This window comes from Hemiscyllium ocellatum, chromosome 3, assembly GCF_020745735.1.
Source record: "Hemiscyllium ocellatum isolate sHemOce1 chromosome 3, sHemOce1.pat.X.cur, whole genome shotgun sequence".
Classification (NCBI taxonomy): Eukaryota; Metazoa; Chordata; class Chondrichthyes; order Orectolobiformes; family Hemiscylliidae; genus Hemiscyllium; species Hemiscyllium ocellatum.
The window spans coordinates 118,995,224-119,011,107 of NC_083403.1; the positions used below are offsets into that span (position 1 = coordinate 118,995,224).

The 15,884-nt window shown below is 41.3% G+C and overlaps 1 protein-coding gene across 2 annotated transcripts in view; it reads left to right on the forward strand.

The window, feature by feature from the left end:
• The window catches only part of acp1 (acid phosphatase 1), a 37,874-nt gene that overhangs the window by 783 nt on the left and 21,207 nt on the right, over positions 1 to 15,884 (forward strand). Inside the window, exons 2-3 of one of the 2 annotated variants that reach the window (XM_060853095.1) lie at positions 1,555 to 1,628; positions 13,540 to 13,653. In XM_060853095.1, coding sequence (XP_060709078.1) covers positions 1,555 to 1,628; positions 13,540 to 13,653 — 188 coding nt within the window. Of the gene's footprint in view, positions 1 to 1,554; positions 1,629 to 13,539; positions 13,654 to 13,714; positions 13,829 to 15,884 lie in introns of both variants that reach the window. The other variant, XM_060853101.1, reaches the window with a different exon arrangement.

Here is a 15,884-nt window from a genome sequence, read left to right on the forward strand (position 1 = left end):
ACAACAATCTCATTGGCCCCCTGAGCTTTGCTTCCAATTTAGCAACATGCCAGTTTTCAAATTCTTCTCCTTGTTTTTAAATTCATGTATCATTTCTTACATCAGTAATCTCCAGGGTCTCCTCCCTTTTTAAGGTAGCTGTACTTTGCACTTCTGGAACCCTGAACATGCCCAGTTGTATTCCTCATCATTGATTCACCTTCCACTACCAAGGTCCTACATCCTGGACTTCCCTCCCAGTACTGCCTCTCTTTTCTCTATGTAAATTGCTTCTAAAATTCTACTTTGTCCAAATTTTTAGTCACTTCCTTGTGACAAAGTTTGGCACCAAGCTACGTAAGGTGTTATTTAATGGCACAGTTATAAAGTGTCCCAGATGGTTTATGATGTGATAGATTTATATAATCACCTAAGTTACTGCCCTGAACCCTGCAAATTTATCTTTCTGTGCACAGTACTTATTTATTTCCTTTTATTTAACCTTGTTAATCAGTTTGCTTCCACAAAAATTTGAGGCAGTAGATTCCATATCTTACCATTTTAAAAATAATTTCTTGACATCCTCTTTGGTCTTTCTGCCTTGACTATTTTCCTGTGGTCATCATTCTTCCTACTTTAAAACCCAGTGATGAATCAACTTATGTTGAATTCTTTCTTCAAACCCTATGAGATGGAGCGGCGTGGTGCCTCAGTGGTTAGCACTGCTGCCTCACAGCTCCAGCGATCCAGGTTTGATTCCAGCCTCAGGTGACTGTGTAGAGTCTGCACATTCTTCTATGTCTGGTTGCTCCAGTTTCCTCCCACAATCCAAACGTGCAGATTAGGTGAATTGACTATGCTAAGTTGCCCATAGTGTTCAGGGATGTATGGGTTAGGTGTATTAGTCAGGGGGAAGTGTAGAGTAATGGGTCTGGGTGAGATGCACTTCAGAGGATCAGTGTGGACTTGTTGACCCGAAGGGCCTGTTTCCACACTTTAGGAATTCTAATTTATGACTCAACAAAGGAACACTTTCAATCCAGAGAAGGCTAATCAGAATATTAGATAAGGATAGAAATCAAAGATTAAATCAACTATGGTCTGACAGATTGACAGGAGCAGGTTTATGGAACTAAGTAGCATACTATTCTTATGACCTGTCACTTAATGATGCATATGGCATAAGGTCCTGAGCTGTATGTTGAGTCAGTAACTTATGAATATAGATTGAAGTGTAAACGACTATTGGTATTATCTGAGGTAGATTTCTTCAAAAAGCAAGATGATATTGACTCTTAAATAGTAGTTCTTGGTGTGAGTGAAACTATAATACTGACTTAAAAAACAGTGTCTGTCAGAGCTGGTGCTTTCTAAGTGCACCTCTGTTGAGAAACTTTTGAATGTATCTTAATTGTGTACACAACTAGAGGTATATGGAACTCAAATTTGAATATAAATCATTCTTCTGTTTAGCTTCTATCAAGTACAGAAATTTTATATACTTTTAAGTATAATATACCTGTTCTAAAACTTTAGAGAAAACTCATGTAAGCACATTTTTGGATATTTTTAAAGGCAACATTTGCCGATCTCCAATTGCCGAAGCTATCTTCAGGAAGCTGGTAACGGATCGAGGCATTACAAGCAAAGTAAGTCCTATCTCTTTTTCGAAAAACTTAGTCGTTAAAATTCTAAATAAATAATCAATCATAAGTGGATAAATCAAAAGCATAAACCAGCTGTGTTATTAATATGCTTGATACCAATTTCCTGTTGTTGTCCTTGTGCTAAATTTGCACTAGTAAATGTATTAGCAATGGACACACTCAGGATTTCTAATTTGATTCTAGACTGAAAAATTGCGTAAGATTTCGTGTTTGCACTTAATTGTTTATACTGTTACTGATCATAATACAGTGAAAAGTACTCATGTGAAAGTTTAATCTTAATGCAACAATTATATACTTTTATGTTTAAACAATCTTTTCAGAAGTGTCATGTCACACCTGTGGAGTAGGTGAGACTTACCCAGTCCTTCTGGCTCATTATATATTTGGCAATGATGTCAAAGGTTTATTTATCTGATTGTGTTTTCCAAGAGAACTTGTGTTACATTGAGTCTATCGCACATAACAACAATTTAGTTCAAATGGTAAATATCACTTTTAATGCACACAAGATTACTCTCACTCCTTATTCCCACCTTTCATCAGTTTGATTCTTTCTCATGTTCACATTGAGCATTCTCTTAAATATATCAATAATGTCAATCAACCAGTGTGGCACAGAGTTCCACATCCTCACCATTCTGTATGGAAAGAAATTCTTCACTTAATAAATGGTCAGTGAATTATAATTATGCCCACTTTCTATGGACTAATGTACATTTCAACAGAGTTTCTCCACATCTACTCCATTGAAAACTTTAATGAGTATGAAGTCTTTTCATGGGTCTCTTAGCTTTTATTCCAAAAAGAAACCCAACCTTTCCACCTAATTGAAACTTCCAATTCTAGTGATGTCCTTGCAAATATTTTCTGCATTTACTCTGGTGTATTTTTATTATATAGATCAGAACTTTGCATAACTCCATGGGTGGTTTAAAAGCCATGTAAATTAAAGTTACCTCACTGATTTGTTTTCCATACCTCTAGAAATTATGGAACTTTATCCCTTATGAGCATATCAAACCTGTTGCTGCTTTTAATAGCTAATGTAATGATATTCTAATGGCCTTTGCTCTACTTCCCAAATTTGTTTCTAAGTATTGCCAAAGAAGCGCCAGAATGTCTTCTCTTCCTGCTCCTATACTATTCTTCTGCTGCTCCCCAAAGATCCATCCTTAGCCACCTCTCATTTCTCATTTCCTTGGTGTCTCTCTGTGAAATCACTCACTCTGTTTTAACACCACCTCTCAAGTCCTCTGCTGGCGCAAAATTGTCAGATTGCTTAACCTACTGGACAAACTCACATTTCCTCCGAATAAATTTTTTAAGACCAAAGCAATTGTCTTCGATGCCCTCCTGAAAAATTTGTTGCCGAGCTACTGATGTTCTCGCTCTGTCGCGCACTCTCTCTCTCGCGCACACTCTCCTGCGTTCACTCCTGTTTCAACCGATTTGCTGCTAAACCCTTCATTTATGCCTTCATATTTAATGTCTCCTTACAAGGATCATTGTTATACTTTGTATTGTAATGGTTCTGCAAGGTACCTTGGTGTGTTTCATTGCACTACAAATGTTTCGTAACTGTAATTTCCAAGTAATAACTGAACCACCAAAATGTACTTCATTATACTGATTTTAATTTGGTAACTTGATATAGTCACCACCTTCATCCTCTTTCGGTATTGTTGATAAACAGTAATCAGAGTTCATATTCCTGCATCACACTACTTCTAATTTCCATTTATCCAGGAACATCGACTGTCTATTTTCTGTTTCATAACCATCCTCCGATCCATTCTGTTACCTCCCATCTTGTGATCATTTTTATCTTGGGCCCAACTGTAGCCACTCAGCTCCTGACCTCTTTACAGCCTAGGTCAAAACATGGACAAAAGAGTTACATTCCATAGGTGAGTTGAGAGTGACTGCCGTTGAGATAAAGGCGCTGTTTGATCAAGTGTACTATTTAAGGATCCCTGGTAAGATGAAGTCAGTTAGAATCAGGAACACTGTTCAGTGGTTGGTATCGTGCTTAGCACAATGGAAGATGCTTGTAGTTAATTGGCACCTATTATCTCAGCCACTGGACATTGCTACAGGAATTTCTCAGGCTAATGTCCGAGGCTCAGACATTTTCAGTTGCTCCTGTCATGACCTTTCCTCCAACATATGGTCGGAAGTGGAGACGTTATCTGATGGCTGCACGTTTGTAACTCTGACACTGAGCTAGTCCATGCCAACGTGCAGCAAGACCTGGGTAATATTCACATTTGGACTTGTGAATGACAAGGAACACTAATGATATACGCATGCCAGACAATGGCCATCTCCAACAAGATAAAAATTGAACAATCTTCCCTTGATGTTTAACAGCATTACCATTGTTAAATTCCACCCACTAATTACCTCCTAGTGACTGGAAACAGCATGACTTTAGGATGACAAGAGTTTGGTCCTGAATGCTAAGGGATAAATGTCATTCGCAAAAGATTAGGAAGCTAGATGAAGGTGGAGGGGTAGCACTGTTATTCAAGAATAGCATTTAGGTAATATTAGATATGATCTTGCTTTAGCATTGGTTTGAGCGAGTGAGGATGAACAATAGTAGCAGAAAGATGTCATCGGTGGGAGTGGTCTGCAGGTCTCCTAACAGTAACCATGATGTGGCATGAAATATTCAAGAAAAGATATTGGGTTCTTGTGATAAAGGGACAGCAGTAGTCATTGGTGATCTTAACACATATTAAATTGGAAAAATAAAATGAACAGGAGTGGCCTAGATGAGGAATTAATAGAATACTTTCAACAGAGTTTCTTAATGCAGCTCAGTATTGGATTATGTTAGACATTGGTATTGTGTGTAATGTGACTGGATTAATTTAAGATTTTCAGAGTTAAGATACCGTTAGGTAACAGTGACCACAATGTGATTTTATTTTGCATCCAATTTGAAAGAGGCTTTTCTGTGATGAATAACTCAGCTCCTGACTCCGCAAAACCTGAATGCCATTTATAAGAATATGTTAGGCGTTTCACAGCTAGCTATGTGCATCTGCAACAACATGAAGTGCAATGTTATCCAGGATAAAGCAGTTCCCATTCATCACCTCAAGTATGCATTCCCTCCCCTACTGATGTATGGTAGCAGTAGTGTGTTCTACCTGCAAGAAGCACTGCAGCAACTCACTAAGGCTCCTGCATAAGTAAAATTCCAAATCCATGACCTCTATCATGAGAGGAGCAGGGCAATAAACAAATACCACCACATCCCATCCTCACTGTTATATTGCCATTCTTTCACTATGACAGGATCTATTTCCTGAAACTCCCTCCCTAACAGTACTGGGCATGTATCTGTGTCACATGGATTGCAGTTGTTCAAACAGGACTCTCATAAGATCAGACAGTACAGAACAGGCTCTCCTCAAATCTATATCAGCAAAAATATACTATCACCTGTACTAATCCCACTTTCCCGCACTAGACCCATAGCTTTAAATGTTATGACACTTCAAGTGCTCATGCAAACTCTTTAAAGTTTGTGAGGTTTCCAGCCTCAACACCCCTCACAGGCAATAAATCCAGAACCCCTCCCCCCACCTCCAAAAAATATACATGCAAAAGCGTGCGTGTGTACACACATACACACACACTCTGATCATATACCTTCTAACCTCATTCCTTGCACTTGAAATTTATGCCGCCTTCAGCCAAAGGAAACAACTGCTTTCTTTTCACCTTGTCCGTGCTACACATAATCTTATATATGTCTATCAGGTCCTCCCACAACTGTCTCCAATCCAAAGAAAACAACTCTTGCTGATCCAGCCTCTTACCATGACTGAAAAGCTCCCATCATATGCAACATCCTGGTGAATTCCCTTTGCAACCTTTACAGTGCAGTCACATCCTCACTAGTGTGGTGTCCAAAACTACACATAGTACTCCAGCTATGGCCTAATCAATGTTCTGTACAGCTTCAACATAACCTCCCTGCTCATATAACCTGTGCCATGATTGATAAAGGCAAGTGTTCCGCATATCATCTTATCTACCCTATTAAGCTGCCTTGTCACCTTCAAGGGTCCGTAGACAAGCAATCCAAGATCCCTGTGTTCCTCTTAGCTTCATAGTGTCTTGCCATTCATTGAGTAGTCCCTTATGTTCCTTCTTCCAAAGTGCATCGCTTCACATTTATCAGAGTTAAATTACATCTACCATTGATCTGCCATCTGACCAATTTGTTCATATCCTCCTGTAACCTAACATCTTCCTCCTTACTGTCAACAGCCCAGCCAATCTTTGTGTCATCTACAAATTTGGTTATCATCCCTCCCACATTTTCATTTACATCATTTATGAATATCAAGACAAGAGACTCCGCACTGATGCCTGTAGTGTGCCACCGCATATCACACTCCAGTCACGTGAACAGCCTTCTACCACAACCCTCTGTCTCTTATCTCTTTGCCAATTTTAAGTCCATATTGCCATTAACCCGCCTCCCTTGAGCTTTTATCTTCTTTATTAGTTTCTTGTGTGGGACCTTGTCAAAGGTCTTGCTGAAATCCATTATAAGGTACTCTCTGAATCAGATGAGTCCATAGCAGAAAACAGCTCACTGCTTCTTCAGCACTGGTACTAATGTCTCATTAATTTGAGCCCATATCTCCCACACCAATCTTTGAGCCACACCTTTAACCTTGTTGACCTTATGCCAACTAGCTCGTGGCTCAGTAGTAATTGGACACTATTACCTTTTTGGTTCTACTGTCTAATTTAATTGCCATACCCTCATGCAATGACTTGGCCACATCCTCTCAAACATCAGATCGATTTCCCTCTGACAAAGCTATGCTGACAATCCCTAATCAAATGTTGACTCTAAACAAAGATTAATTATCTTCTACACTATTTCCTCCAATAGCTTCCCTACCACTGATGTTACGTTCACTGGTCTATAATTCCCTGGTCTCTCTACTACTGTTCTTGTAAAGTGGAACCATGTTAACTGTCCGGCAGTCTTTTGGCACCTCCCCTGTCACCAAATACAATTTAAAAATTTGGAAATGCAAACACAAATTGCAAAAAAAAACTCAGCATGTCTGAAAAGGAATTCAATCTTTTTTCGGGGGGGAGGGCGGCGAGCTCAAAGGGAGCTGAGAGATAAATGGGAGAGAGGTGGGATTGGGGAGAAGGTAGCTGGGAATGCGATAGGTAGATGAAAGTGAGGGTGCTGATCATTCCCTCCGTGACTCCCTTGTTAGGTCCACGGCCCCACGACCCCACTCTCCACCCCTGGCATCTTCCCATACCACCGCAAGAGGTGTAAAACCTGCGCCCTCACCTCCATCCAAGGTCCCAAGGCTCCTACCACGTCTGACAGAGACTCTCCTGTGCCTCTGCACACCTCATTCACTGTGTCTGTTGCTCTCGATGTGGTCTCCTGTACATTTAAGGAGACCGGATGCCAACTAGTGGAATGTTTCAGAGAGCATTTTAGGGGCATACGCATTAAACAGCCCCTTCGCCCTATGGTCAAATACTTCAACACCCCCTCCCACTCCACCAAGGACATGCAAGTACTGGGCCTTCTCTACTGTCAATTTCTAGTCAGCTGATGCCTGGGGGAAGAATGCCTCATCTTCTGCCTCGGGACCCTCCGACTGCCCGGAATCAGTGTCGATTTCACCAGTTTCCTCATCTCCCTTCCCTCACCTCATCCCATATCTAACCCTCCAACTCGGCACTGCCCTCTTGAACTGTCCTACTTGTTCATCTTCCTTTCCGCTTATCCGCTCCACCCTCCACTCCGACCTATCACTATCACCTCCCACCCTCATCTACCTATTGTAATCCCAGCTACCTTCACCCCAGCCCCACCCCTCTCCCATTTATTTCTAACCCTCTTGCACCACCACCACCACCCCCACCCCCCCCAAACAAAATTCCTGATGAAGGGTTTATACTCCATGTCGAATGTCTGGCTCCTGAGATGCTTCCTGACTGGCTGTGCTTTTCCAGTGACACATTTTTTAAGAATATAAGACCAGAAGACATAGGAGTGGAAGTAAGGCCATTCGGCCCATTAAGTCCACTCAGCCATTTACTCATGGCTGATGGGCATGTCAACTCCACTTAGTCGCACTCTCCCCATAGCCCTTAATTCCCTGCAAGATCAAGCATTTATCAATGTCTGCCTTGAAGACATTTAACATCCCGGTCTCCAATGCACTCCATAGCAATGAATTTCACAGGCCCACCATTCTCTGGCTGAAGAAATGTCTCCTCATTTCTATTCTAAATTGGCCCCCTCTAATTCTAAGGCCAACGGGTCCTAGTCTCCCCACCTAACGGAAACACATTCCCAGCGTCCATCTTTCTAAGTCATGCATTATCTTCTAAGTTTCTATTAGATCTCCTCTCGACCTTCTAAACTATAATGAGTACAATCCCAGGATCCTTAGCCGTTTATTGTGTGTTAGGCCTGCCATTCCAGGGATCATCCACAGGAACCTCTGCTGGACATGCTCCAGTGCCAGTATGTCCTTCCTGAGGTGCGGGCCCCAAAAGTGGGCACAGTATTCTAAATGGGGCCTAACTAGAGCTTTATGAAGTCTCAGAAACGCATCGCTGCTTTTATATTCAAACCCTCTTGAGGTAAATGACAACATTACATTTCCTTTCTTAACCATGGACTCAACCTGCAAGTCAGCCTTTAGAGAATCCTGGACTAGCACTCACAGATCCCTTTGTACTTTGGCTTTATGAATTTTCACACCGTTTAGAAAATAGTCAGTGCCTGTATTCTTTTTTCCAAAGTGCAAGCCCTTGCATTTGCTCATGTTGAATTTCATCAGTCATTTCCTGGACAACTCTCCTAAACTACCTAAATCTTTCTGCAGCTTTCCCCCCTCTTCAGTACTACCTGCCTGCCTGCTTAACTTCGTATCATCGACGAACTTCGCCAGAATGGCCCCAGTCCCTTCATGCAGATCATTAATATATAAAGTCATGCCTCACAAATCTTATTGAGTTCTTTGAGGAGGTGTCAAGACAGATCGACGATGGTAGAGCAGTACATGTGGTGTATATGGATTTCAGCAAGGCATTTGATAGGGTTCCCCCTGGTAGGCTCATTCATAAAGTCAGGAAGTATGGGATACGGAGAGATTTGGCTATCTGGATTCAGAATTGGCTGCCTCTCAGAAGGCAGAGAGTGGTTGTAGATGGAAAATATTCTGCCTGGAGGACAGTGTTGAGTGGGGTCCTGCAGGGCTCTGTTCTTGGGCCTCTGCTCTTTGTAGTTTTTATACAAGACTTAGATGAGGAGGTTGAGGGGTGGGTTAGTAAATTTGCAGATGACATAAAGGTTGGAGGTGTCGTCGATTAGTATAGAGGGCTACTGCAGGCTGCAGCGTGACATAGACAGGATGCAGAGCTGGGCTGAGAAATGGCAGATGGAGTTCAACTAGGATAAATGTGAAATGATGCATTTTGGAGGGTCAAAATCGAATGCTGAATATAGGATTAAAGACAGGATTCTTGGCAGAGTGGAGAAACAGAAGAATCTGGGTGTGCAAGTACATAGATCCCTCAAAGTTGCTACCCAAGTGGATAGGATTGTGAAGCAAGCATATGGTGTTTTGGCTTTCATTAACAAGGATATCGAGTTTAAGAGCTGTGAGGTGTTGCTGCAGCTCTACAAGTCCCTGGTGCGACCACACTTGGAATATTGTGCCAGTTCTGGTTGCCCTACTATAGGAAAGATACACAGGCTTTGGAGAGGGTGCAAAGAAGTTTTACCAGGATGCTGCCTGGACTGGAGGGCTTGCCGTATGAAGAAAGGTTGGATAAGCTCGGACTTTTCTTTCTGGAGAGAAGGAGGAAGAGAGGAGACTTGATCAAGTTGTGCAAAGTAATGAGAGGACTAGATAGAGTCAATAGCCAGAGACTTTCCCCAGGGCAGGATTGACTGGTACAAGCAGTTAAAGTTTGAAGATATTAGGAAGAAGGTATAAAGGAGACATCGGAGGTAGGTTCTTTCCCAGAGAGGTGTGAATGCATGGAATGCATTGCCCGTTGAGGTGGTGGAAGCGAAGCCATTGGGGACATTTAAGCAACTGATGGACATACACATGGATAGCAGTGAGTTGAGGGGTGCGTAGGTTAAGTTACTATATTTTACATTAGGATTAAGTCTCGTCACTACATCATGGGCCAAAGGACCTGTTCTGTGCTGTACTTTTCTATGTAAAGTGAACAACTGCGGCCCCAGCAGTGAATCCTGCGGGACCCCACTTGTCACCAGCTGCTATTCCCAACTCTCTGCCTTCTGTCAGACAGCTAATCCTTAAACCATGCCAGTAGCTCTCGTACCATGGGCCCTCATCTTACTCAGCAGCCTCCCGTGAGGCACCTTATCAAAAGCCTTTTGGAAGGCTAGATAGATAACATTCACTGGGTTTCCCTGGTCTAACATACTTGTTACCTCTTCAAAGAATTCTAACAGGTTTGTCAGACACAACCTTCTCTTACTAAATCCATGCTGTCTTGTTCTAATCCGACCCTGCATTTCCAAGAAATTTTCCCACATCCAAGGTTAGGCTAATCAGCCGATAATTTTCCAATTTTTGTCTTAATCCTTTCTTGAACAATGGGGGTTACAACAGTGATTTTTTCAATCAGTGATATCCCTGACTCCAGCGATTTTTGAAAGATCACAACCAACTCCTCCACTATTTCTTCAGCCACCTCCCTCAGAACTCTAGGATGTAGCTCATCGGGGCCAGGAGATTTATCAATTTTTAGACCTTTTTTCCTTTCCTAGAACTTTCTTTTTTATAATGGCTACCATACTCAACTTTGCCCCCGACTTTCCTTAATTGTTGAGATATTACTCTGTCTTCCGCTGTGAAGACTGACACAAAGTACTTTTTAGGTCCTTTAGCTATTTCCTTGTCTCCCAGCACTACCCTTTCTGCATCAGTTTGGAGCGGCCCAATTTCTACTTTTGCCTCTTGTTTGTTTCTTATGCATTGAAATAAACTTTTATTATCATTTCTAATATTGATGGTGAGCTTACCTTCATATTTGATCCTTTCCTTCCTTATTTCTTTTTGTTATCATCTGTTTGTTTTTGTAGTCTTACCAATCTTCTGATTTCCCAGTGCTCTTAGCCACTAAATAGGTTCTCTCTTTTTCTTTGACATATTTTCTGACTTGCTTTGTCAGCCATGGCTGTCTAATTCCCCCCGCCCTTGTCCCCGGATAATCTTTCTTTTCTTTGGGATGAACATCTACTCTATCCTCTATCCAGAAACTCCTACCATTGTTGCTCTACTGTCTTCCCCACTAGGCTCTCCTTCCAGTTGATTTTCGTCAGTTCCCCTCTCATGCCCCCTGTAATTACCTTTACTTAACTGTAACACTATTACATCCGATTTTGCCTTCTCTCTTTTTAAAACTGCCGACTGAGCTCTACCATATTATGATCGCTGCTTCCTAAGTGTTCTATTACTTTAAGATCTTTAAAATAGCTGGCTCATTGCATAGCACTAAGTTCAGATTAGCCTGGTCCCTTGTGGGCTTCATGACAAGCTGTTCCAAAAATCCTGTTAGCATTCCATGAATTCCCTTTCTTTAGATCCACTGGCAACATTATTCACCCAGTCCAATTGCATATTGAAGTCCCCCGTGATGACCTTGACCTTGCCTTTCTGACATGCCTTATCTATTTCCTGGTACATCTTGCACCCTTGGTCCTGACCACTGCTGGGAGGTCTGTACATAGTTCCCATTATGGCTTTTTTGCTTTTATGGTTCTTCAACTCCACGCATACAGACTCCACATCATCTGACCCTATGTCATTGAGTGCCAGAGATTTAATTTCATTCTGAACTAACAAGGCAACTCCACCCCCTCTGCCCATCTCCCTGTCGTTTTGATAAGTTATAAATTCTTGGATGTTTAACTACCAGTCCTGACCCCCCTGCAACCATGTCTCTTTGATGTCTACCACATCATTATCATTCATGATGATTTGTGCCGTTAATTCATCTACTTTGTTAAGAATACTGCGAGCATTCAGGTAAAGCACCTTAATGCTAATTTTCTTATCCTCATGATTTCCAACATCTCTAATCATATGTCCTAAGTTATCCTTCGTTTTTGCTTTATTCCTAGTCTACCTTGAATTTAAACCTTGCACATATGCTAACCTGCTGCTTTATCTTTCTACTTGACTCCATACTCCCTGTCGCTTTCTCTTTCCCTTCGCTCCCCCCCCCCCCCCACCCCCAACTCTCCAATTCAAGTTTAAAGCCCTCGTGACTACCATACTTATCCTTTTTGCCAGAACACTGGTTCCAGATCGGTTCAGGCGGAGACCGTCCCATCTGTACAGATTGACATCAGTTTTGGAACTGAGGCAATGTCCCATGAAATGGAATCCCTCTTTCCCACTCCAATCTCTTAGCCATGTGTTTACTTGCCTTACTTTCTTATCCCTATGTCAATTAGCACATGGCTGGGTAGTAATCCAGAGATTATGACCTTCGAGGACCTGTTCTTCAATTTCCTTCCTAGTGCTTGATACTCCCCAAACAGGTCCTCCTTCCCAGCCTTGCCTATGTTGTTAGTGCCATTGTGGACCACAAAAACTGGATCTTTTCCCTCCTGCTCCATTATCCTTTCAAGCCAGTTGGAGATATCCCGCAACCTGGCACTGCGCAGGCAACTCACCATGCGGGACTCCTGATCCAGCTCACAAAGGATACCATTTGTCTCCCTAATTATAGAATCCTCTATAACAGCTACTTGTCTTTTTGCTCCCCCATCTGCAATGGCCTTCTGCACCATGGTGTCGTGGTCAGCTGGCTCATCCTGTCCAAAACCTTTTCCTCATCCATACAGGGTGCAAAGATCTCATACCTGTTGGACAAGGTCAAGGGCTGAGGCTCCTCCACTCTTGAACTCAGAATCCCCCTACCTGCCTCACTTACAGTCACACCCTGTTGTTCTGATCACTTATTGAATTTGAATTACTTAATCTACCGGGTGTGACCGCTTCCTAAAACAAAGCGTCCAGGTGACTCACCCCCTTCTGGATGTGCCACAGCGTTTGAAGGTCAGATTCCAGATCGTCAATTCTGATCTGGAGTTCTTCCAGCAACCAACACTTACTTCAGATGTGGTCACTGCCGTTCACAATGAGATCAGCCTGCTCCCACATCATACAGGTACAGCACATCACCTATCCACATAATACCTTGCCTTAGCAATACACTAAAGTCCCTTTTTTTGGTTAGAGGAGGATGGTAGGGTGGGAGACCATACACGTAGTGTTTCTGCATTCAGCCACTGCCCAAATATATACCCAGTAGTTCTCTGTGCCTTGCTGTGGACTCTCCCTCTGCGCTTTCCCTTCCTGACAACCCTTTATTCTCTCTGCCCTTTCTCCTCGCTGCTCTGTAAAACTTTTGACTCTGATCTCCAGCATCTGCAGTCCTCATTTTCTCCCACATTGATATAGAAGTATATTCCAGTATTTTTGGGACAGCAGCATCCAATCAGCATTTTTTAAAATCTTTTTTTTGAAGTGAGGAATTTTGGTCACAAGCTTGGCTGTAGATAGTTTGCAATTTATATTTGAAATTATCTTCAGCGCAAGTCAAACAAATTCATGCTATTCTGGGAACTATTGTATTTGAATGAAAATTTCATGATTTGGACTTTCATGCCAGTGTAATTGTTATATTATTAAAGTTTGTTTCTAGTGAAGTTGCAAATTAACACCATTTTAAAATCCTGACTGACATTCATCTGTTGATAACATAATCATTGCTTGACTGCATGGGGAAACAAACAGCATGGCACTTGTATTTCTTCCAGTGGAAAATAGACAGTGCAGCAACATCAACATATGAAATAGGGAATCCTGCTGACCATCGAGGCCAGAAGTGTCTGATGAAACATGGCATAACCACGAATCATATTGCCAGGCAGGTACTGTATCCCAGTTTTTATTTATTTTATTGTGGGTTATCAATTTTCTTTCTTATTACAGTGGATGGTAGACAGTGCTGGTGTAATTGACTTCAATGTTGGGAACTCCCCAGACTCAAGGGCTCTAAGCTGTTTAAGACAGCATGACACTGAGACTGCACATAAGGCAAGACAGGTAGATCAACCAGCCATTTTTTTTTAAACTTATTAACTGTTTTCAAAACAATTGTTCTATATTATTTAATGTCACTAATAACTATGGATACTTCACCCCATTTCTAGTGCCAGTTACTGTTTGACTAATCATCAAATGTACTCAAAAAGCAGGATTGCCCAAAGCTGGTTGATTTGGATTATGGTTTCAGCATGGCTCAAGAACTGACGCTCTTGCCTTTGATTTCGAAGGTTCAAAGACAAGAATGCAAAAATATGGACTGACCTTTCCCGGACAGTACTGAATGAGAACTGAAATTTTAAAAGTGTATTTCAGAAGAGATTTTAAACTGAGGCCCCATCTCCAGTAGATATTCCAATAGGGTGGCACAGTGGCTCAGTGGTTAGCACTGCTGCCTCACAGCACCAGGGGCCTGGGTTCAATTCTGGCCTCGGGCAACTGACTGTATGGAGTTTGCACATTTTCCCAGTGTCTGCGTGGGTTTCCCCCCGGTACTCACTCCAGTTTGCTCCCACAATCCACACACGTGTAAGTTAGGTGAATTGACTATGCTAAATTGCTCATAGTGTTAAGGGATGTGTGGTTTAGTTGCATTAGTCTGGGGTGAATGTAGAGTAACAGGGTAGGGGAATGGGTCTGGGTGGGTTACTCTTCGGAGGGTTGGTGTAGACTTGTTGGGCTAAATGGCCTGTTCCCACACTGTAGGGGTTCCACGATGATTCTAAAATCCTGTGGCTCTATGCCACATCATAATAGCGAATTATCCATGGTGGCTTTACCATTTTTGACTACTTCAATCAATACTGCTGAAACAAAATTCTGGTCAGTAATACAATGTTTTTAGAGCTTGCTGAATGCAAATTTGTAGCTGCCATACTTTCTATATTGGAACAAAATCTCCACTTCACAAATACTTAGATGTAAAGTACTTTGAGACATCCCAATGATGTGAAAAATGCCAAAAGAATATGCAAGTTTGTTCATTCTTCTAAGAGCGAAACAAACTTTACAGATATTTATCCACTCCCATTTCTCAGGAAATTAAATGAACTGAGCTCATAAGAGAGGAAAACTGTGGAGATTTAAGAAGCATTGATTTTGAAAATGAAATTCAGAATGAAAAAATTTAAGATGCTTTAAGTACACAGAAGAGGCATTTGCATCTGAAAAGAAAATTGCTGCTTAATGTTTTGGAGAGCTCCTTTGTCAAAGTTTTATTTTTCTTGTAATATTGAAAGCTGCAATATACTTCCAGCATTTTCTGTAATAGAGAAATTTGGCGTTTTGGAGAAATTAGTGTACCAGGACAAGTTACATTTTCTTGCTTCATATGTTGTGTTCACATTGAAATAAGTCCCTACCTCTTTCTGTAGAAGAAGCTACATTATATTCAACTATTTTAACCTTTTTTGCAGCATATTAATTAATGTTATCTTTTAACTTAATGTACCAAAATAAATTTACAAAATCATGAACCACTTCAATTTTATTCTAAAGTGAGAATGTACTTCCTCAAATATGTGTTGAACATATTATATAACATTTAACAATGTTTTTATCATTGCTGGCAGTTAACTGTAGGAAGTGCTACATGACACGCTATTATTCTCAAAGTAAAATCGTACACCAGCATTTTCTTTTAATCTCAAAGTCTAATCACTGCAAATGAATTAGAAGACCAGCAAATCCAGATTCCTTAAAGGCTATTGCCAAGTTTCTTTTTTTGCTTAAGTGGCACAGAACTCTCATTTGTAATACCTGATGTATAACTGACATGTCTCCTCATATAAACATTTTGTAGCACTGCTCAAAGTAAGTCCAAGTATTTAAAAGGACAACAGTACACAGATGATTTTTAAATTTTAGGCCCAATCAAGAATTTGATTTAAAATTCCACCCAATTTGAATTTTCATGATATATAATTTTACATTTACTGTGAACGAGTGAATTGAATCATGCATTCCATGTCAAGCACTGCAAGCCAGAAATGGCCTTCATATGCTGCTGCTGTGCCGAATTGGGATAAGGTATGTCCCAGAATGGGTCACTGCCACT